General features: G+C 43.8%; 1 protein-coding gene across 1 annotated transcript; it reads right to left on the bottom strand.

The window, feature by feature from the left end:
• Positions 1-448: 448 nt before the first annotated feature.
• Positions 449-18785, bottom strand: IYD (iodotyrosine deiodinase). Its single transcript, XM_039240956.1, has 5 exons — positions 18608-18785; positions 8875-9066; positions 6403-6562; positions 2587-2743; positions 449-832 (listed from the first exon to the last, which is right to left on the bottom strand). The coding sequence occupies exons 1-5, from the start codon at positions 18783-18785 to the stop codon at positions 650-652; spliced, it is 870 nt and encodes a 289-aa protein (XP_039096887.1). The 3' UTR covers positions 449-649.
• Positions 18786-19574: the final 789 nt, after the last annotated feature.

The raw sequence follows: 19574 nt of genomic DNA, 5'->3' as shown, positions 1-19574 counted from the left end.
TGTGAGCCAGCTCCAATGCACCACCGGATGATACAACTGACCCTTTACATGGTCACCCGGTTGCCAATGACCCGCTCAGCATGCACTGTCTGTTCTCAGACTGTGACACTTTCATTAGTTTGCTAGTTACTTATTAATGGCAGGCAGGGTATCCATGCAGGTCAGTAAGAGAGTTTATCTCAAAAGCACATCCATGGCCTAAGAGCCACCAGAAATCTGACGGCAGAGGCTATTTGGTTAGTCTAAATGTAAATTCAAGAATGATCATGTAGCTGAGTTCTTGGGGCTACATCAAACTTTATGATGAATCTTTTCTGTATACGAGCTTTTAAAGTGTAAGAGAAAAAAAATCAGGGTTTTTTCTGGAACAATTTAAAAATCTTAAAATTTCTAAATTTTAAAATTGTTCTTAGTAAAATTTTTATGTATGTCCAAAGCGGACGGGAAATAGGAGAGAAGTGCCCATTGTTCTCTTACTATATATGTTCCCCTAATCACACAGGAGCTCCTCAGACTCCTGTGGAAAGGTTTCTTGAGTGGAGCGAAGGGCCAGGAAGACCTAACACCCATGGAAAGAGCAGCCTGCGGAGCCAAGAGGAACAAGAGAGGACCAAGTCATCGTCTGCCAGCATCCCAGACGGGCTCCTGCCTACACGGTCACCATGATCTGATCCAGAGGTTTCCGAGTTAGGTCGGGCACCGTGGCTTCCTTGCTGGGGTACCCCACGGGGAGCAGCATCAGCAGCTTTTCATTCGTGGGGCGGCCCAGGAGCACCCTCAGACGGGGACCACAGTTGAGCGGGGTGGTAGTGACAGTCACCAGTCCTGCGTTCTACAACAGACAGGGAGACAATACGTTGTCAAGTCAGTGAGCGAAGGCACGGCTTTGCTTGTCACCTGGGGACACTCTGCTTGTCCCATCGTTTCCCCGAAGCTGCCCAGCCAAGAGTCCGCCAACTCGAGCAAGTGTACTTTAAACCTCACCTGTTTTCCTCAACCTCCCCAGTGTCCACATTCCTTGAACCAAACAGTGAGAAGCTTCTTGAAGAAGAAAAATACTCGTCTTATTTGTCACTGATGGTTAAGAAATAGGAATGGTTATTTCTTGGAAGGAAATTTGGGGGGTTCAAATACACCCAAGGAATGGCCCAGACGACAGGGAGTTCCTATGCCTTTATAACGAGCAATGCAGGCAGAACATCATTCCCAGCTGAGAATACCTACGTCCAATGACAGAGGCCCAGTTGCCTAGGGATCCGTTGGAAGTAGAAGAATTACTCCATTGACCTCTCTACAAACCCCTTCAGATAATAAACACCTAATAAAAATCACATGCAGCTTGAAGGTACTTCCCAATCCATCTCTATCCCCTCTGATTTCCCAGTCAGAGGGTCACCGCTAAGCCTGAGCCAGACAGAAGTTCTAGAACTGCCTTTGAGAGTCCTACAGGACAGGCTGTTTGGTCTGGTCACTATGCCATCTGTGTAGATGGGGAGCTTCAGGAAGATTCCTCTTTCCTCCCTCACAAATCCAACCTTAGAATTATGCCTGAGGTGACGCTAGAGGGCAGCAAACTCAACACTAACGTGGCGAGGCCGCTGACTCAGAGCTCAAAAATCTTTTTGTCAACTATTTGCTCCTAACCACAGATGAATGGTGTGGCCCATAGTTGCCCATCACTTCTTTTATTTATGTGCTCACAGAATTAAAAAGGAAGTAAGATGCCACTTCCCCTAAGCAAACTTTTCAAGGAATCTAAAAGCACATTTCTCTTTTGTGTAATAATGATTGTATTTTGCAATGGGTTCTCACCCAATTTTGCTGAGTTAGTGAAGAAGCATTTAGTTTTTTGGAACTGACTGTAGTTTTTTGGAATTGATTGGCTCATGCAAGTATGACCATTCACACTTATCATCTTGTTTGCTTCATTTATTTTATGTGCTTGCTGTCTCTCTCTACCCCAGGATCCCAGTCCCCACCAGAATGCACACACAGCGATCCCTGGCGCCCCCCCACCCCCTACCCCCTGCCTCCCCACCGGCTGGGACCTGCCACGCAGAAGTTGAGTGAGTGAACTGAATCATGTAAAACGTGTGCCTCAATCCTGCTCTATTGCATGCTTAGCATTGCTCTAGCTACCTCACAGATGGACTTTTTTAAAGCACATGGACATCTTTCCAGGACCATGCAAAGGAAGCTCAACTTTACAGGAAAGGAGTTCTATGAGAGAGTTCTCTTTCTAGCTTTTCAGCCATTCCGTTGGCTCAGACCACAGTGAGCACAGAGTGTCTGCCGAAACTCTTGAAGCTTCGTGTCGTTATAGATGAAGGCAAACACAATGACCCTTTTTTTCTGAGCCTCAAGTGACATTCTAAGTCCTTTTCCAGAAGGATCCCGGTGTGCGGCACCAGGATACTTACCAGGGTCGTTTCTCACGTCAAGCTACCTTTCCTAGGAATTCAACGTTAGATAAACAACTTCCAAATGTCTCTCAACTCGAAACTCGGCTGAAATTTGTGAATAAGGCCGCTGTTTGGCTTTCAAGTGTCACTCCTCTCTTCAGGGCGGGATGGGCGGGTAACACACCTGAAGAGCAGCCAGCAGGATGCCGCAGGCAATGGAAACACTGATCTCATTGTAGTAGTGGACCTTCCTTTTGCCACTTGCTGCGAGACCATGTACTTGTTTGAAAATCAGAATCAAAACGGGCGCTGTGTCCAAATACTCCTTAATCCAGTTGGTCCTGGAGGGGGGAAAAAAAAAGATATTCCAGAGACTCTTTGCTCTTACTGATTTTTGTCCTTTGTTTTCATTCTACAACCTTACCTTATTTACACCTTATTTACATTTACATTGAAAAAAGAATTTTTGTTTGTTTACTTGTGTCTTATTCATATTTTTCTGTCCAAGGTTATTCAATTCAATAAACACGTGATAATGAGGGCCTAGCGTGGCAGGGGACATGAAATGCAGAAAGACACAAATGAGGGTCCTATAACCCAGAGGGCAACATGTAAAATTTAGCAAACTAAAACCTGGTAAGTGATATCAAAGAAATATAAGTTGATTGCATTAGGAGCCCTCCAAATGAAGGTTGATAATTTTGGATATGAATGTTAGGAGAACATTTCCAAAATTTCCCTTGAGATGGAGTGCTGAAGACTGGATGGAGAGGAGTCACTGGGAAGGACATCTTAGTGAGGCAATGAGTAAATGCAGATCAGGACAGAGGCTGCTTGGCAGGTCAAGAAGTTTCCAGAAGCCTGATAGGCTGGAGGAGGGGCTGCACGGTGGAGCACGGGTGGTCTGGCAGGTTACATACAGATTTTGCAGAGTCCTGGACTTCGTTTGGTGGGTAATGAGACGGGACCATGAGCTTCTGAGCAGAAGCATCACGTGATCAGATCTGTTTTTTTAGAAAGAGACAGATTGGGGTGGCCAAGGCGCAAGGTCAAGGGGGACCAGACAGGAGACAATGGCAATGGGCCAAGAGAATTTGGGAAGGTATAGAAGCTGGAGCTGACAGGTCTGGTACAGGAGCAAAGGAGAAGAAAAAAGATGATAGTCAAGTTTAACCAAAATTACAGGTGTAAAGGCGGTAATGCTGTCAGCCCAGTTGTGGAGAAAAGGAAGGGAACTTTGTGAGAGTGGGAGATAATTCGTGTGAGATATAAATATGAAATTAAAATTTTTGCTTTCCAGCTAAGGAGCATATCTTTCTATATTCCATTCCCTTAATCCATATATTTGGCAAAAGCTTTCTTCTAGCACAGATACTCAAAGTGCTACTCGTGCAATGACATACATTAGAATTTTTCTTAGGGTACATTATGTCATTAAATAACAAGAGATGATTTCATTTTAAGCCTAGTTGTGCTTCACTGTTTTCAAACATACTAATCTCACTTGGGCAGCTGTCTACGGTTCCTCTTATGCTATTAATTTCTACAGGTCATGTTTTCAAAGCTACCTTGTCATGCTTGAACCAGTTTAGTCACTTTGGGCTATTATTATTTTTTTTCTCCTTACAAAGAGGAAGAATGTTTGTATTTCAGGAAGAAGATAAATTCTGGAGTTGATGGGTTTTGTCATGTTGGGTAACCTACTTGACTTCCCATGGCTCAGTTCCCTCTTATGTAAAAGACACTATTTTTTTTTTCATTTTAAAAATATTTATTTATTTTTGAGAGAGAGACAGAGCGTGAGTGAGGGAGGGGCAGAGAGAGAGGGAGACACAGAATCTGAAGGAGGCTCCAGGCTCTGAGCTGTCAGCACAGAGCCTGATGTGGGACTCGAACTCACAAACTGCAAGATCGTGACGCTTAAACCGCTGGGCCACCCAGGAGCCCCTGTAACAAGGCACTATTACACACTCACCTCATTCAGCTATTGTGAGGGAGATATCAACCACATATATACAGTCAAACTATGTGTGTGTTAGTCTTATCATAACTACTAATATTATTTTACAGTGAATAATTCAAAAAATTTTAATGCAAGATGAAGATGAAGCAGTTTGCCTTGGTTCAAAGGCAGATTAGTAAGTTTTAATGATTTTTGTACTTATTTGGTTTTGTCTAGAGGTACCTTGGTATCTAATATTTCTGACGTGTTCAGCTTTACAAGAATTTATTGTGACATCACATTGCAACTAATAAAAACACAGCAACAAGACTTATTGATAGAAGGACAACAAGCACCTTCTGCCTGGGGTGGAGGGCTGACACCAGCAAACAGAAAAACATAAGGTTTGACAGGCAGGTTGGACCCAGATTGTATATTGAGTCCTTAATGTCAGCTACGGGCTTCAGAGTTCACTCAAACAGGATGTCAGGACATATGTTCATTTGCGATTCAATTTAACTTTTATTCAATTACCTACTATGCAACAGCACTATGCTAGATGCTGTGAGACATTTTGAAACCTGGACCCCTAGAGTTTTATGTATATATGTGTGTGTATATATTGCCTGCAAAGAAAGTCTATAAGGTTTCTAAAATATGGCCTATGAAATGAGAAGAATAGTAAGCCAATAAGTAAAACGCTATGTGATAAAATGGCCATTTTTAGATGCACAGAAGTTATAGATTAGGTGCTCTGAGCACAGAGACGAGAAAGCGACTAATCTGCCTTCACTGGGGAAAAGGTCAGGGGCTAGCAGCATCTTGCAGACGCTGTGCATGCACAGAGCAGGGCATCTCTCTAAGGGTAGGAACTCAACTTAACTTTGACCCATCACATTTTTCCCATAAATATGCAATATGATTTTTGTATGTATTATTAATATTCTGCACTGGTTCCAGAGCACGGTAACAAGTTACAATTCCAAAAGGCATCAGTTTAATAGGGTTTAAATGTCTTCCAGTTACAAAATGACCTCTGGGGCCAAATAAGTAAAGTGGGAGCAGAGCCAGGAGACCCTCTTCGATCACCCAGCCCTGACTACTGGATGACAGGTCCCCCCTTTGCCTCCAGGGATGCCATCTCATCACCTTTTCTTGCTTTTCTTATATCACAAGCTTGTGTCACTCTGGAGTGTTGGATAACACCCCAGGACTGGCCACTGAAGGCCCACAGCTGGGAGCCAGCGGCGTGAGCGCCCTCGCATTCTAAATGCCAAAGCCTAGAGCAAGCTTCCCTTCTTGGAAGGAAGAGCCACTCTGCCCACTGTCCCTTCTCACACTCGGCCTCAGAGCACACTGGAGGGGAAAGGAAGTGGCCCTTGTGCGGAAGGCAGTGTTCATAAAGAGGACTCTCTGAGTGACAAAGCTGAGTCTAAACAATGGAAAGTGACTGCTGTAATGACAAAAGTGACAGAGGAGTTATGGAACGCATCTGAGACATTATGAAGGCTGACTGCCTCTCAACGGGCAAACAAGGACTCCACAAGTCACTGGTCGTGGCAGCTACAAGAGAAAATGAACACTTACAGGGCCTCCCCTAGCGCACGGAGGCTCTGCCTTAAATCTAGTCACAATCAGTTCCACCACACTTCTTTCCTAGAGATAAGGAAGCCCACACAGTTACCGATGCCTGATAGATATTATACTTGTACTAAATCTTTACTCTTACTAACCATGCGCTAAGATTACTTGGAAGATGTTATCACTTTAGCAAATGTAATTTACTTCAGTCAAGGTCCTGAGAAATATTTCTTTCACAGTCTTACATTCCAGATGGAAGAAAAGTGAGGTCCTCAAAGGTATATTTACCACTACGTGAGTCGAAGCCTATTTACTTACCAATGATGCGCATGGTGCTTACTACCTGTCACCATTCTACGTGCTTACAAACATGCTTACACATTTAATTTTCATAATGAAGTAAATCCCAGGCAGCCTCATTTTCCAGATGAGGAAAGTAAGGCACAGAGAGTTTAATCATTCCATCAACTTTCGTACCTCAGTTTCTTCAGGTCTGTAACCCATTGGTGTCCCATCCTTTTCAAGTAGTTTATTTCCTCCTCTTCCTCAATGATCTCCCGAATCTTGTGTTTCACGTCCAGGTCCTTCACAACCACAAAGGTCCAGGGCTCAGTGTGGGCCCCACTTGGGGCTGTTCCTATCATCCATAAAATTAAAATCAGCCGTGCAAACACAGGAAAGTGTGAGAATATTCATTAAGAATAAATGTAATAACTCACACTTGCTGAAAATGAAGTTCAATCCCCTGGTGAATGAAGTGCTTGGCCACAGACTCTGGCATGTGGCTGTCCTCTATGTTTCATTCTGCATCACTTTAGGGGCCACAAACCAACTAACTGAGGTCAACTGGGAATTTATTATTGCTTCTCTAATTATGCGGGGGAAAACATTCCTATGTAACTGTACCACGACCACTAAGGGTATCCAGAAAGGAAATTCTGACAGCCCAAATTCTCCAAAATTTTGTGTTTTTTTTTTAATATTCTTTTTTTTAAGCTGATTTATTTTGAGAGAAAGCATGACAGGGAGAGGGGCAGAGACAGGGGTAGGGAGAGAGAACCGACGTGGGGCTTGAACTCACGAATCTGCACCGATACCAAGAGTCAAGTGCTTAACCAACTGAGCCACCCAAGTGCTCCGTGATATTATTGGAAAAGGATAAAGTTATGAAGCCTTATTGAAAATGGTAAAATTGAAATGCTAAAATGGCTTTTAAAACACTCATGAGAGGGGCACCTGGGTAGGTCAGTCGGTTGGGTGTCTGACTCTTGACTTCGCCTGGGGTCATGATCTGGAGGTTCAGGGGTTCCTGAATTGCATGGTTGCATGGAGGTGAGCTCTGCACTGATGGAACCTGCTTGGGGTTCTCTCTCTCTCTTTCTCTCTGCCCCTCCCCTGCTAGTGTTCACTCTCTCTCTCTCTCAAAATAAATAAACCTTAAGTAAAAAGAAAAAAACAACATTTACAAGAGGCAACTCAACTACAAATTGTTTGGTACCTGTATCAGAATGCTGAATGAGACTTTGTGGGTTTTGTGGTCCCACTGGCAACACGTGAGAACACTTGGCCCTGGGCACTCAGTACGCAAGTGTCTGTCTCCTAGCTCTCATGGGCTATGGGAAGCCTCAGCCCATACTTGGATCATCCCCTGGATCCTGGGAGAGCTTTGTAGTGTATCTCAGCACCCAAGGAGCCTGAATTCCCTTTCAGACTCCAACCAGGGCCAGATTCTGATCTCGGTATCATTCTGCTGTCCTAGAGATGGCCCGCTGTTCCCAGAGAGTCCACAGCGACCCCCGAATAGGTTATTTCAGAAGCAACTATTCCATTCTTCTTAGTGAGTAATTTATTGGTATAAACTCTACACCAGGAGGGTCAGGACCGCCTGCTTGATGGGGCTCTTGTTTGCCACCCACCACTCGCTATGGTCAAGAGGGTATGATTGATTGTGAAATGTAAGTCAAGAGGTAAACATAAAGCCCAAATTTCTGAACAGAGTGAGTCAGGTTCCCTTTGTACCCATGTTGTTTGTTCCCTAAATATTTGTGTCACTACACATAAAAAATACTTTGTTCTCTAATTTTTCAATTGTGCCAAATGTATCTGAACATCATATGTGTACACACATAGAGTACAGATAGATATACAGAAGGAACTTAGTGACTACAGTTGTTAGACAAACAGCTAGCTGTTGCATTTGGATTCTTAACTGAAATGAAATGCTCTATTCTTGCTTCCTTTTAATTTGATCAATGGATTCACAATGGCCATGTAATAATCTTTGGAAATGAAGTTAAATGTGATTTACATAGGAGTAACACTCCAATCAGAGACTTTCAAATAGGGGACTTGCTCTGACATCTCCTCCCCACCTTTTTCTGTAATTCTTTTATCTTCCTCTGTGGAAATATCAATATATGTTGAAAATGGGTTGGCCTTGCTGTGGTTTACATGGCAAATTCATATAGGTAAACTTTGCTAGTTTATTAGAAAACAGTGCTAGAGCATTGTGGTGTGTAATCTACAAAAATTAGTTCCAAAAAAAAATTTTGTTCCAAAAAGAGAAATGCACAAATGTAAGTGAGTCTGTGTGTGTGTGTGTGTGTGTGTGAGTGCATGTATATTAAGAGGAAGAGAAAGTAAGGGGGTGTTTCTCTTACAGAGCATAATAGTATGTTCAGAATTTTTATTTTTAATGAAAGATCATAGTATTCAATAATTTCAGAAGTTTTAAACTGTTATCACATCTAGTCCCAGGAAGTTTGTAATAGTCAAAGGTTTGTAGAAAGTGGAAATTATTATGTTTCTGGCACTCAGTCAACACTGGGGTAAGATTTTATAAATAAACTTATCACTCTAAGCTTTATTCACTGTATTTGAACTTCAGCAATGCTTCAATATTGTCACTTGCAGCTGACATCCTCAAAGACACAATGTGCAGTTACAGACCTGCTGTTTTGATGACATTATCAATGACTTCCATGGGGATTTGCTCATTACTTATGAATCTGACAGACCGTCTTTTATTGAGAAGTTCATAAAATTCCTGAGATCTCTTCACCATTTCCTCCTCAGGATACCGGGTGTGGGAGAATGGAATATGTTCAACATCTTCCTCTGACTCTTGCCAGTCGTTGGCATCTACAAATAAGAACAAAAAAGGCAACACATTAAATTCTATTTCTTGGTCATAAAAGGGAGCAGAATATGCCACCCCATAGTATGCTTCTTTGGCATAAGAATTATTTGGGGCTGATTAGTTTTAAGAAACAAAAGACACATGAGAAGTTCTGAAAACCAGAGTAAAAGTTACCTTTTTGTAAGGGGTATGTGCTTTTGTAAAGGGTATCTCCATCCACAAGCCTTCTCTGTACTGAGAAGAAAAGGATGACTCTCATAAGAAATTCTTATCAATGGAGAAGGTGGACTTAAATCTGCACAACAACCTTCCCCTAGTTTCAAACACTGTGATTTTTTTTTAATGTTTTATTTATTTCTAGGAGAGAGAGAGAGAGACAGCGTGAGCAGGGGAAGGCCAGAGAGAGGGGGGGACACAGAATCCGAAGCAGGCTCCAGGCTCTGAGCTGGCAGTCAGCACAGAGCCCGATGCGGGGCTCGAACCCACGAACGCGAGATCATGACCTAAGCGAAAGTCGGACGCTCAACTGACTAAGCCACCCAGGCACCCAAAACACTGTGATTTTCTTGATAACCTCCCATAACTAGATCCCCCTCCCCTAACATCCTTCTTTTGTCTTTAGTTGAAAATGGGATTTAAGTAGTGACTTGGCCCATTTCAGGGACTTACTCAATTTTCCTGGGTCTGTCCCATGTATACAGGAGGTATACATGTTATTAAGCTCCTATTTCTTTTTCTATTCTTAATCTGTCTTTTATTATGGGGGGAGGAGTCTCAAGCAAGAGGCTAGAAAGATAGAAGGAAAATAATTTCTCCTCTCCTACAGTCATAAGGTGGCCAATGGAAAGAAAGAAATACAGTTCTTAAAAATGTTTGCAAGATTATCAGCTCAAAAGAGTCAATAAAAAATGAAAAGAATTGGTCTACAGAATTCTGAACTCTGATCCTGACTTTGACTATCCAAATTCCACTGGTTATAAATCAAGAAAAAGAAAGTTTTACCTACACAAAGATGAGAAATGAAAATTTCTATTAATGGTGAACTAGTTTATTTGAAACAATCTCCAATTAGCTGAAAACCACTACGACCATGAAATAAAAACTTTTAAAGTCTTTTAAAAAATCAGTAAATTGCTGACAATATAGCAAGAAATTCCCAAGCCAAAACTGAAGGGAAACATGAATCTGCAGAGGTGGGTAAGCACAGAAGCCACATTTCTTCTGATAGTACTTGCCAATCTCTACATATTTAAATTTTTATTTTTATACTTTCAGGAACTGAAGGAGCAGGAATCAAAGCCCAGGCCTACACACAATGGGAAGACTAATAGGCTGGGACCCCAAGATTACATCCTTAAAGAAAGCATGAATCATCAGTAAATCAGCCCACAAGGGCTATTGCCATTTGGTACATCCTGTCTCAAACTTTAACTTGGAATTAGGTGGTCTTGTCTGAAAATACCTCCATTGCCTCGCAAAAGCAAATGTCAATACACAAGTAATTTTAAGTACAATTACCAGCGATGCACCAAATGCAATCAAGCATAAAAAGAAACAAAACATTTTGAGCAAGAAACAACAGAATTGATATTTAAAAACAGAATCAGACTTCCAACCTCTCCAAATATTGGAATTATCAGACTCAAAAGATAAAGCAACTATATCAGACTCAAAAGATAAAGCAACTACGATTACTACACTTAGAGGGGAAAGCACACAAACTTATATAAACCTATAGGGTACATGAAAAGATAAAAAGTGACAAAGAAAATATGAAAACTTAAACTTCTAGAACTGAAAAATAAAGTAACAGAATTAAGAACTTAATGGATGGATTTAAAGCAGAATATACATACCTAAAGGAAAAAATTAATGAACTGGAAGATAACTCAGAAGAAAATATCTCGAATGGAGCAAGGAGAAACCAAGAGACATAAGTGAGAACAAACAAAGCGGAGTGAAGCATATATTGGAGGAAGACAAAAGTGAAAGAGGAAGAACCATCGAGAGACCACTGAATAGCCAGGGCAGGAGAATCCTGGCCAGGACTAGTTGGGCAACAAAGGAATGACAAATTCTTAGAAAATCTTGGAGATACAAATGGGAAGACCTGTCCAGGTGTGTGGTCAGGAGTAGAGGGAGAGAGGGCCTAGAGATGAGTCCCAGGTGGCGGGCTTTAGAGCCTGAGGAGACAGTGGGACCATCTACTGAGACAGAGAATGAGTAATGAGCCATCTGGGGGAATTAGGGGGACATGAATCATCAGTCTGTCACATTAGAGATGCCTGTGAGTTTTTCAAGCAAAGATGTCAAGTGTGAAAATAAAAGTCTGAGTCCAGAAGGCAGGGTGTCACTTTGGGAACCTTCACATAAAGATGAGAATGACAACAGGAACAGAAGAAAAGAGAGCAAGAGAATCCAGCCCCTGGCCCTGAGGGTCTGGGATGTTTCAGGGGGAGTTCAGGTTGATGATTATTTTTCTCCTGCACTCACATACATATACTGTACTTCACTCTTAGGACTCTGAAGACTGACCCGGGAGGGGAAGGCAAGAAGAAATGACTTCAAAGACACTGAAAACAACAATGACAAAACAGCAAGTACTGTGTTTCCTCATCACTGAGAAACTTCTTTATCCGTTTAGTAGCCAGGGCAGTTTACACATTTAATGAGAAGGACGAATTGCTCAGTTAAAATGAAGTGGGTATGATGGGGGAGGGGCAGCAAACACCTATCCGCTTTCTAGCAATTGATTCTGAACCAAACCCAGGTGTCATCAGTACCAACCCTGAACTTATCAAATGTGTCAATAAAGGCTTTTAACACCCATGATACCTTTCGTGTCATATGTTATGAAGTCTGACAACTTCTGTCCTTAGTAAGTGGTTAGTGAGTAAATGCATGGAAGTGCCTCATTAACGTGTGAGAGGTAAGTTGCCAACTCTTAATATCCATTCAGCATTTGTATAAACTAAAGGCAGCCCAGGTTTATGACTTTGCAGTTTCCACAGCTTCTAAAGTTGAAGGTAAGTGTTCCCGCTGTAACCGAATGAAGCAGTGGCTGCCTGGATGTTATCAGTGAGCAGGGCAGACAAGTCAATGCCAGGTTAGGTTGCCCTGAAAGGCTTGCTGTTCCTGGATCCTGTCCCAGGGCAGATGGTCTACATCTTGCCCGGGGGAAGGGGGCAGCCTTGGAGGGAAAGCACCCCGGGAACCGCAGGCAGTCAGCCAATAGCAATGGTACCACCTTTTCCCTTCCCCCAACCTCCTTGCTGCACGAGGAAAGAGAACAGCCTGTGTAAACTCTAGTCTTTCTGCCTGCATGTTAGATCGGCCAAGCGGCTGTGGAGGGTTCATTCGAGCATGAAGCCCACATATTTCAAAACAAATGCATGCCATTATGGTCTCCTTTTTGACCTAAACCTGTGCTGTCACACTTGGGGTTTGCTATCAACACCAAGGACAATTCACTTTTTATCATTGCTCTAATGCCAAAGATCACCAGACTGCACCATAACTAGATTCAACAGCCAAGAAGCTCTAGGTCGTGTGTATTCTCTAATGCTTAACACAGAGGTGGGGTGGTTTTTCTTGTTTGTTTGTTTTTGGCTGCATCTCTACACAAACTTCTTTTGTGTTTTTGGAGTTCTACTTCAAAATCTTTGCCAATGAACCAACTTTTCTAACTATGAAGCTAGAAGGCCAGTTTGTCCCTCCTCAGAATTTTGGGGAACGTTGAAAAGCGTTATTAATAAGGCTGAAGGTGAGGCAGCTCTTGCAGAAGACAAATTCTGAAGGTGAGGATGGAGCAAGGTTAGAGCCCCACACCTGCCCTGAGAACACCTCCTTCCCGGCTGCCTCAGCCATCACTCTGTTTCCACGTGGGCCTGTCAGTTGCTCAGCTCCCTGAAGTATGTTTACTAGCAGCTCCCGAGGTGTGTGGGGCCTGGGGAGTCCAGGGGGTGTTTAGATGGAAGGTCCTTGAATAGAGCCATGCTATTTAGGAACTCAGGGCTGGCTGCCCCGAGATGTGCCGCAATGACATATTGATTATTTTGAACTGAAGCTACTTGGGAAATAGCCAGTGGAGGAAGGACACTCTGACCCTCCTCTATCCCGCTGAAAGCAGGGATAAACCTCTCATATGAAAGGCACTCTTCCTGTACTAGGAAGTAGAGAGATATCCTTATCACCAGAGACATGAACTTTAGAGCCAAGAAAGCTTTAGAAGCAAAGCTCGTTACTTTTTACCAATCTACTACCTCAGCCCAAATTCTGAGCCCAAAATCTACTATCTCAGCCCAAATTCAACAAATGTTGAAGCTCTCAAATATTTGTTTTCTTTGTCCTGGCGATTCCTCACACATTTATTGTCTCTCTCTAAAATATGTAAAATCTGCCTGCCTTGATCATTTCTTTGGGTCTCAGTTTGATTACTGAAACTCTATGCACATGTACTTGTTTGCTTCCTCCTGTTAATCTGTCTCATGTCAATTTCATTCGTAGACCAGATGTAAGAATCTTGACAGGTAGAGAGAAATTTTTCCTCCCCAGAGCTATCCTGAGTGAATTTGACAGAACTTCCTTCTGAGCCCCATCATCTCATCCCAGTGCAGCCCCCGCCCCCATGTTTGTCTGCCCTCCCCCTTTGATACTCCCACAGAATTCATCTGAAAGACAATGACTCCATTCAAGTCCTTTCCCTTTGCTAATCTCTCATCTGAATTTACCTGTCTTTTGCCCTTAAACCTTAAAGTCTTACAGGAGTCTTAGTAAACTAAGCTTTTAAAATGAGCCATGTAAAAGTATTAGTGGGTGTATGTGTCAAAGGATGATGAAATGAAAAGACAAAGCCAGATTTATTGCTTCCTATATCAAAGGAGAATCTCTGTGAACACAGTAGTGTACTGACCTTGTATAGTATTTTTGGCAGTGGTGTGCTGGTAAACCAGCCCTAGGAGAGGGGTGAGGGGGCCTGATTCATCGCACTTGCCAATTTTCATTGTGTAAATACTCCCATCACGGCCCGACTTCAAGCTGATGAGGGAAAATGGCTCACAATGTTCCTGAACATTTAACAGTTTCTTCTTGCTCATCCCGTTGCCTACCTCTAGCACACCACTTGGTTGGGAAGCTTGAAGTTCAGGGACTAGTGGATTCCCAGGAATGTGAAAGGATTGATATCATCTGTAGGAATAGTGTTACTTGTTTGAAACTGTTGTTGATTGGTTGGCGCTCAGACGGGCTGGTATGGAAGTGAACCCATCCCTGACTGACTGGCTTTCAGGAGCAAGAGGCTGCCACTGATTGGTGGCTTTGCTAAGCTTTTACTGAGGGGAGTTGTCATCCATCCATTGAACAGGTTCAAAACCTGTTCCAACAGCTGCCTATTATCATGGGTACATTAAAAAAACAAACAAACTATCCTTCCCCAAGTCTGTGGGAACATTTTAATTCTCACGTGTTACCCACACTAGATAATTTTAACATAAGCATTTTTTTAATGGCCACAAACCCTGAAGTTGTTTATTACCATTCTCTACATACAAATATATCCTGTACATATGCATGTAGAGATGTATCAATTTGAGTGTGAAATTTATAAAATCACATGCATACTTATACATGCACATCTATGTACACATATCTACCCTCACCACTGAGCTCACTTCTCTAACACACGGTTTTTACTTGCTTCTGTCCTCCACTACCTTTCTTGCTTTCCACTGGTATGACTGAGTTTTCCCCATTAGGGGAAACCATATTAGTCGAACCATATAAAATTGCTAAAACAAGACTTTCTTTTTTTAAAAAAAATTTAATGTTTATTTTTAAAAGAGAGAGAGAGAGCAGGAGAGGGGCAGAAAGAGAGGGAGACACAGAATCTGAAACAGGATCCAAACTCTGAGTTGTCAGCAGAATCCATTGTGGGGCTTGAACTCACAAGCTGTGAGATCATGACCTGAGCCGAAGTCCGGCGTTTAACCAACTGAGCCACCCAGGGACCCCTAACACTAGCTTTTCTTAGTAGTGACTAGAAAATCTGAGACCAAGTTTCAACTGGGACAGTAGTTTTTGGATGGGCAGTAAAGCTAAGTGAAGACAAATCCTCACCAACATTAAAACAAACACATCCTATTGAGAAGTGTTCCCTATATCTTTTCCTCCTTGCTCCATTTCCATGAACTTCCAAGAATCTGGGCCTGACTAGAGTATGTTTGTGCAGGATTTTTGGCTCACTTTTAGGAGACAGTCTGAGGTTTCCTCTTTGTCATTTCTCTTCCTTAGACCTCTGCTACAGTTAAACAGCAAACTGAAAATATTGACAAGTCACATGTTTGACTGTTCCCCAAAGGTCTGTGCCAAATGTCTAGTCTGTATGGCCACCACCCCACACCCCTCCCCATTCTCAAAGCCGCCCACACACTTGCTGATTCTGTGGAGTCAGAATTCTTTGTGAGCCAAAGCTGGAGGAGGTTGGATTGGTACCCACATTTTCCCAAACTCACACTACAATGGCCTATAATGCTTATTTTATTGTTTTGTCTCTTGTAATCAATTTTCAACATGGTCTGAATCTGGTATCCATTTGCTGTCATCAAAAGCATCTCCGTCTTTCTTCAATAATGGAATCCTTTTTATTCTCCAGTTACACCCCTACTCAGTCTTGTCTGAACATGCAGTACCAGCACTGAATCCTCTCCTAGCCCATGTCTACCCCTCCAGGGGTTAGGAGCAGGGACTCAGGTGGCCGAGAAACCTGGGTTAAAATGTCGTTTCTCACTGACCACCTGTGAGACCTCAGCAGGTATCATTTAAGTGAACAACAAAAATTCCAGCGAGAGACTGAACTCTACATTCAGGGCAGAGGTGCCCATGGCTGCTGAAGAGGCCACTAAATGTTCAATTTATTCTTCCACGTGAGGAGCAAAGAAGAAAGAGGCAGAGGATTTTGCAAAAATGAGCAAGCAGAGTGAGACAGGGCCATACAGCTTTGCTCTGTGTTCCCAACATTCAGGCCCAGGGCCAGGTCCCTGGTTCCCCACCAGCCTTATCAATCCCGCTTGTACCCCCAAACTCTTCAAACTGAGTGGCCTTTCCTCAAGGCACACTACCTCTGGTCTCTCAGGGAATTTTTAAGCCTGTTGGTCATCTCCTGCGCTCTCTATTCTAGGCTTTTCTCCTATGAGAAACACAGCCTAACAGCTGGCTATGTGCCTGGACTCCAGAGCCAGACTGCCTGGGTCCTGGCTCTACCACCACCTGCTCGGGCAGGTGGCTTAGCGGATTTGAGCCTCAGTTTCCTTATCTTTAAAAGGGGGATAATAATGTGCCTACCTTGCTGTATTGGCATGATGACTGGGTGGTTTACTGTACATAAAAGGCGATGCTAAGTGGACACAGCCAGTGTACTGTAAGAGCCTGTTGTTGTCATTATCTTGAAGCTCCTTCCCCAGGTGGTCTCCTCTGGGACCCCCTTCTCCCACCACAGACCCTCTTACCTGCACGTGCCCCCAGTTCTATTCTTATCACCAGCAAATACCCCACCAGGGAATTCATCAGTTTTAGAAGTTCCAAGTATCACCCTGCGCTGTGACTCTCCAATCAGTGTCTGCAGCCTGGATTCCTCGCCTGGGCCCCCTCTCCCTTTCTGCTTAGATGTGTCATCTTCTCAAATCCAACACGTCTTTGCCTATGTTCAACATCTCTAGTATAGATCTTCTTCCCGCCCCCATTTATGATAGTGTCCTGCTTCCGCCAGCCTCTAGCTCTTACCCTCTCCTTCTCCCCATATTTAATTTATTACCAAACCCTGTCGTTCTTCCTTGAACTTCGCCCTGACTCACTCCTTCCCCTGCGTTCCCACTGCCACCACCATCCAGGCCATCCTTACTAGGGCAAACCACCACATGGCTTCGTAACGGATGTCCCCTTGTTCAAGAAAAGTGCTTCTCAACTGGGCAGGATTGGAATCCGGGTGGGATGTCCTTCAGGGAAAGAGTGAGAGACAGCCCTGCTGAGAGGCTGCCTGGGCTTGAATTTTGTGCAGCACATTCAGCATTGCTGGCTCCCAGCACTGAGGGCCAGCTGTCTGCCCCACCCCCCAATCCTGAGATTCGGGCAACTCAGAACATGTGCACACGTACATGCTCATACAGGAACACACACACACACACATGTCCAGGTGCCTCTTCTGAGGCAGGGGTATCACTAGTCCAGCTGAGGATCACTGAGCCTCTTCCAGGTCAAGTCCATCCCATGAACCCACCTCAGATGAACATCAAACACTGATCGTCACTCTAGGCTCCCCAAGAACCTCTCGCTGCCTGCTCCCTTACCACCTCTCCATCCTCAGGTCAACCATGGCTGCGCCCGTGGTCACCACCCCATTTCACTTGACCGTCTTCCCCTACTGCCTTTACCAGTGAGGTCTTCCCATCTCCTCCACATCTTTCTCAGGGGGTCCATCCCTGCTTTCATGCTCTTTCTGCTCCTCTTATCTGAGATGCTCCTAACCATTGCTCTTCATGTCCTATTAATTGGCCAGGCCTGATTCGTCCTTTCCCCATTGCACCCCCACACTCCCCACACCTCCTTGACGCCCCGATGATCATTTTGGCCCCTCATTACTCCCTAATTGTTACCTGTTTCTTGCCTTGTCCACTAAATTGAACACCCAGCTTTGAGGACACAGGGTGACTTGTCTCCAACCCACAGGGCCTGGCATAAGGAAGGGTAGTGAGCTCCTAGATCGATGCCACTTTTTACATTTCCAAGTCCTTAATTAAAACCTGGCCACATTGGGGGGTACCTGGGTGGCTTAGTCAGTTAATCATCTGACTCTTGATTTCAGCTCAGGTCATGATCTCATGGTTTGTGAGACCGAGCTCTGCATTGGGCTCTGTGCTGATAGCGTAGAACCTACTTGGGATTCTCTGTCTCCCTCTCTCTGCATCCCCCTCCTCTCAAAATAAATAAATAAACTTTTTTTAAAATGTTTTATTTTATTTCTAGGAGAGAGAGAGAGAGACAGTGTGAGCAGGGGAGGGTCAGAGAGAGAGGGAGTCACAGACCGAAACAGGCTCCAGGCTCTGAGCTGGCAGTCAGCACAGAGCCCGATGTGGGGCTCGAACCCACGAACCGCGAGATCATGGCCTAAGCGAAAGTCGGACGCTTAACCGACTAAGCCACCCAGGCGCCCCAAACTTTTTTTTTTTAAAGTGAGAACTTTCCCCAAGGCCACCACCAGCCTGTGATGTGCCCCTTCACAAAGAACAGGAGTGGAACCAGGGAAAATGTCAGCTCTCAATAGCTCTTTACTGACTCTTGACCCAGAAATCAAGGGTGGGATGGTGCCACAGGTGCCAAGCTGACCACCCGAGAGAGATGATCTGTCTCTGTCACACGCTAATTTACAGAGTAGAGGCTGATGCTGAACCTGACCTGCACGTGTTTCCTCCTCCCCACAAGCCCTGCTATCACTTGGCGCTCAGCATAAAAACGCAAACGGCGCAAGCTCAGTAGTCTTGCCAGCGTCCTTACCTTCTTCTCCTTGGTGGAGGTCAGTGTTGTCTTTTAGGTCCTCGTCCACCCAGGGACGAGCATCGGCCCTGGCTCTAGTCTCCCCCTTCCGTCTCTCGATGCTTCCATCGGCATTCTTAAAGATCCACACGACCAAAATGCAGACCACAGCTACCAGGACTGGAGTCAGGAAAAACATGGTCATGAGACTGACTCGGACTCTGAACAGGGCACACACTTCCCACACTGTATTTAAACAAACAGACAGGAATGAGGAATGAAGGAAGGGAGAGGTGTGGGAGGGACAGGGTGAACTCTGTGAGTCTCTGAGGACTTTGCAAAGGAGCAAAGATCACGGCGTGTGCGCGGGGGTTTGTGTCGTGGCTTTGGTAATGCCAAGGTGCATTTGCTTTTTAAACTTGCGTGCCCAACCAGTATAAGCATAGACCACACGTTCCAGAATGTGAGTAAACACTTGAATGCACTAGATCTTGCCAACAGTGGTAGGAGGTGTTTAATCTTCCTCCTGCGTAACTTTTCTCTGAGAGCAATGGGTCTTCAACTTCCCTGAAGCTAGGAATTCCCTGGGGAGCTTGATTTTAAAAGGTGAAATTTCCAGGCATCAACTCAGGTCTAGCAAAAGAAATTTTCCAAGAAAAAGTCCTGATAGTCTGCATTTTAAAAACAGCATATTTGTGAAACACTGCCCTGGGGTTTTGATATTTATTTCTTTTACAAAGCCTAAGACAACAGATAGAGCAGGGAAATGATTGTATTTTGCATTGGAGAAAAACTTTAATCCAGGAAAAGTGATCTAAAAAAAACCCTACAATGACAGCTTGGTTAACTGTGTAACTTACTGTAGGGTTTGTTTGTTTGTTTTTGTTTTTAAGCAAATGTCTTAGCATTTGTTTAGCAAATGTGGGTTTGGATCGCTGTAACAAAAATACCATAGGCGAGGTGGCTTAAACAGAATTTTTTTTCTCTC

The sequence above is a fragment of the Hyaena hyaena genome, unplaced genomic scaffold (genome assembly GCF_003009895.1).
Source record: "Hyaena hyaena isolate Hyena2069 unplaced genomic scaffold, ASM300989v1 scaffold_184, whole genome shotgun sequence".
In the NCBI taxonomy this organism is placed as follows: Eukaryota; Metazoa; Chordata; class Mammalia; order Carnivora; family Hyaenidae; genus Hyaena; species Hyaena hyaena.
This window is presented reverse-complemented; position numbering and strand designations above follow the sequence as displayed.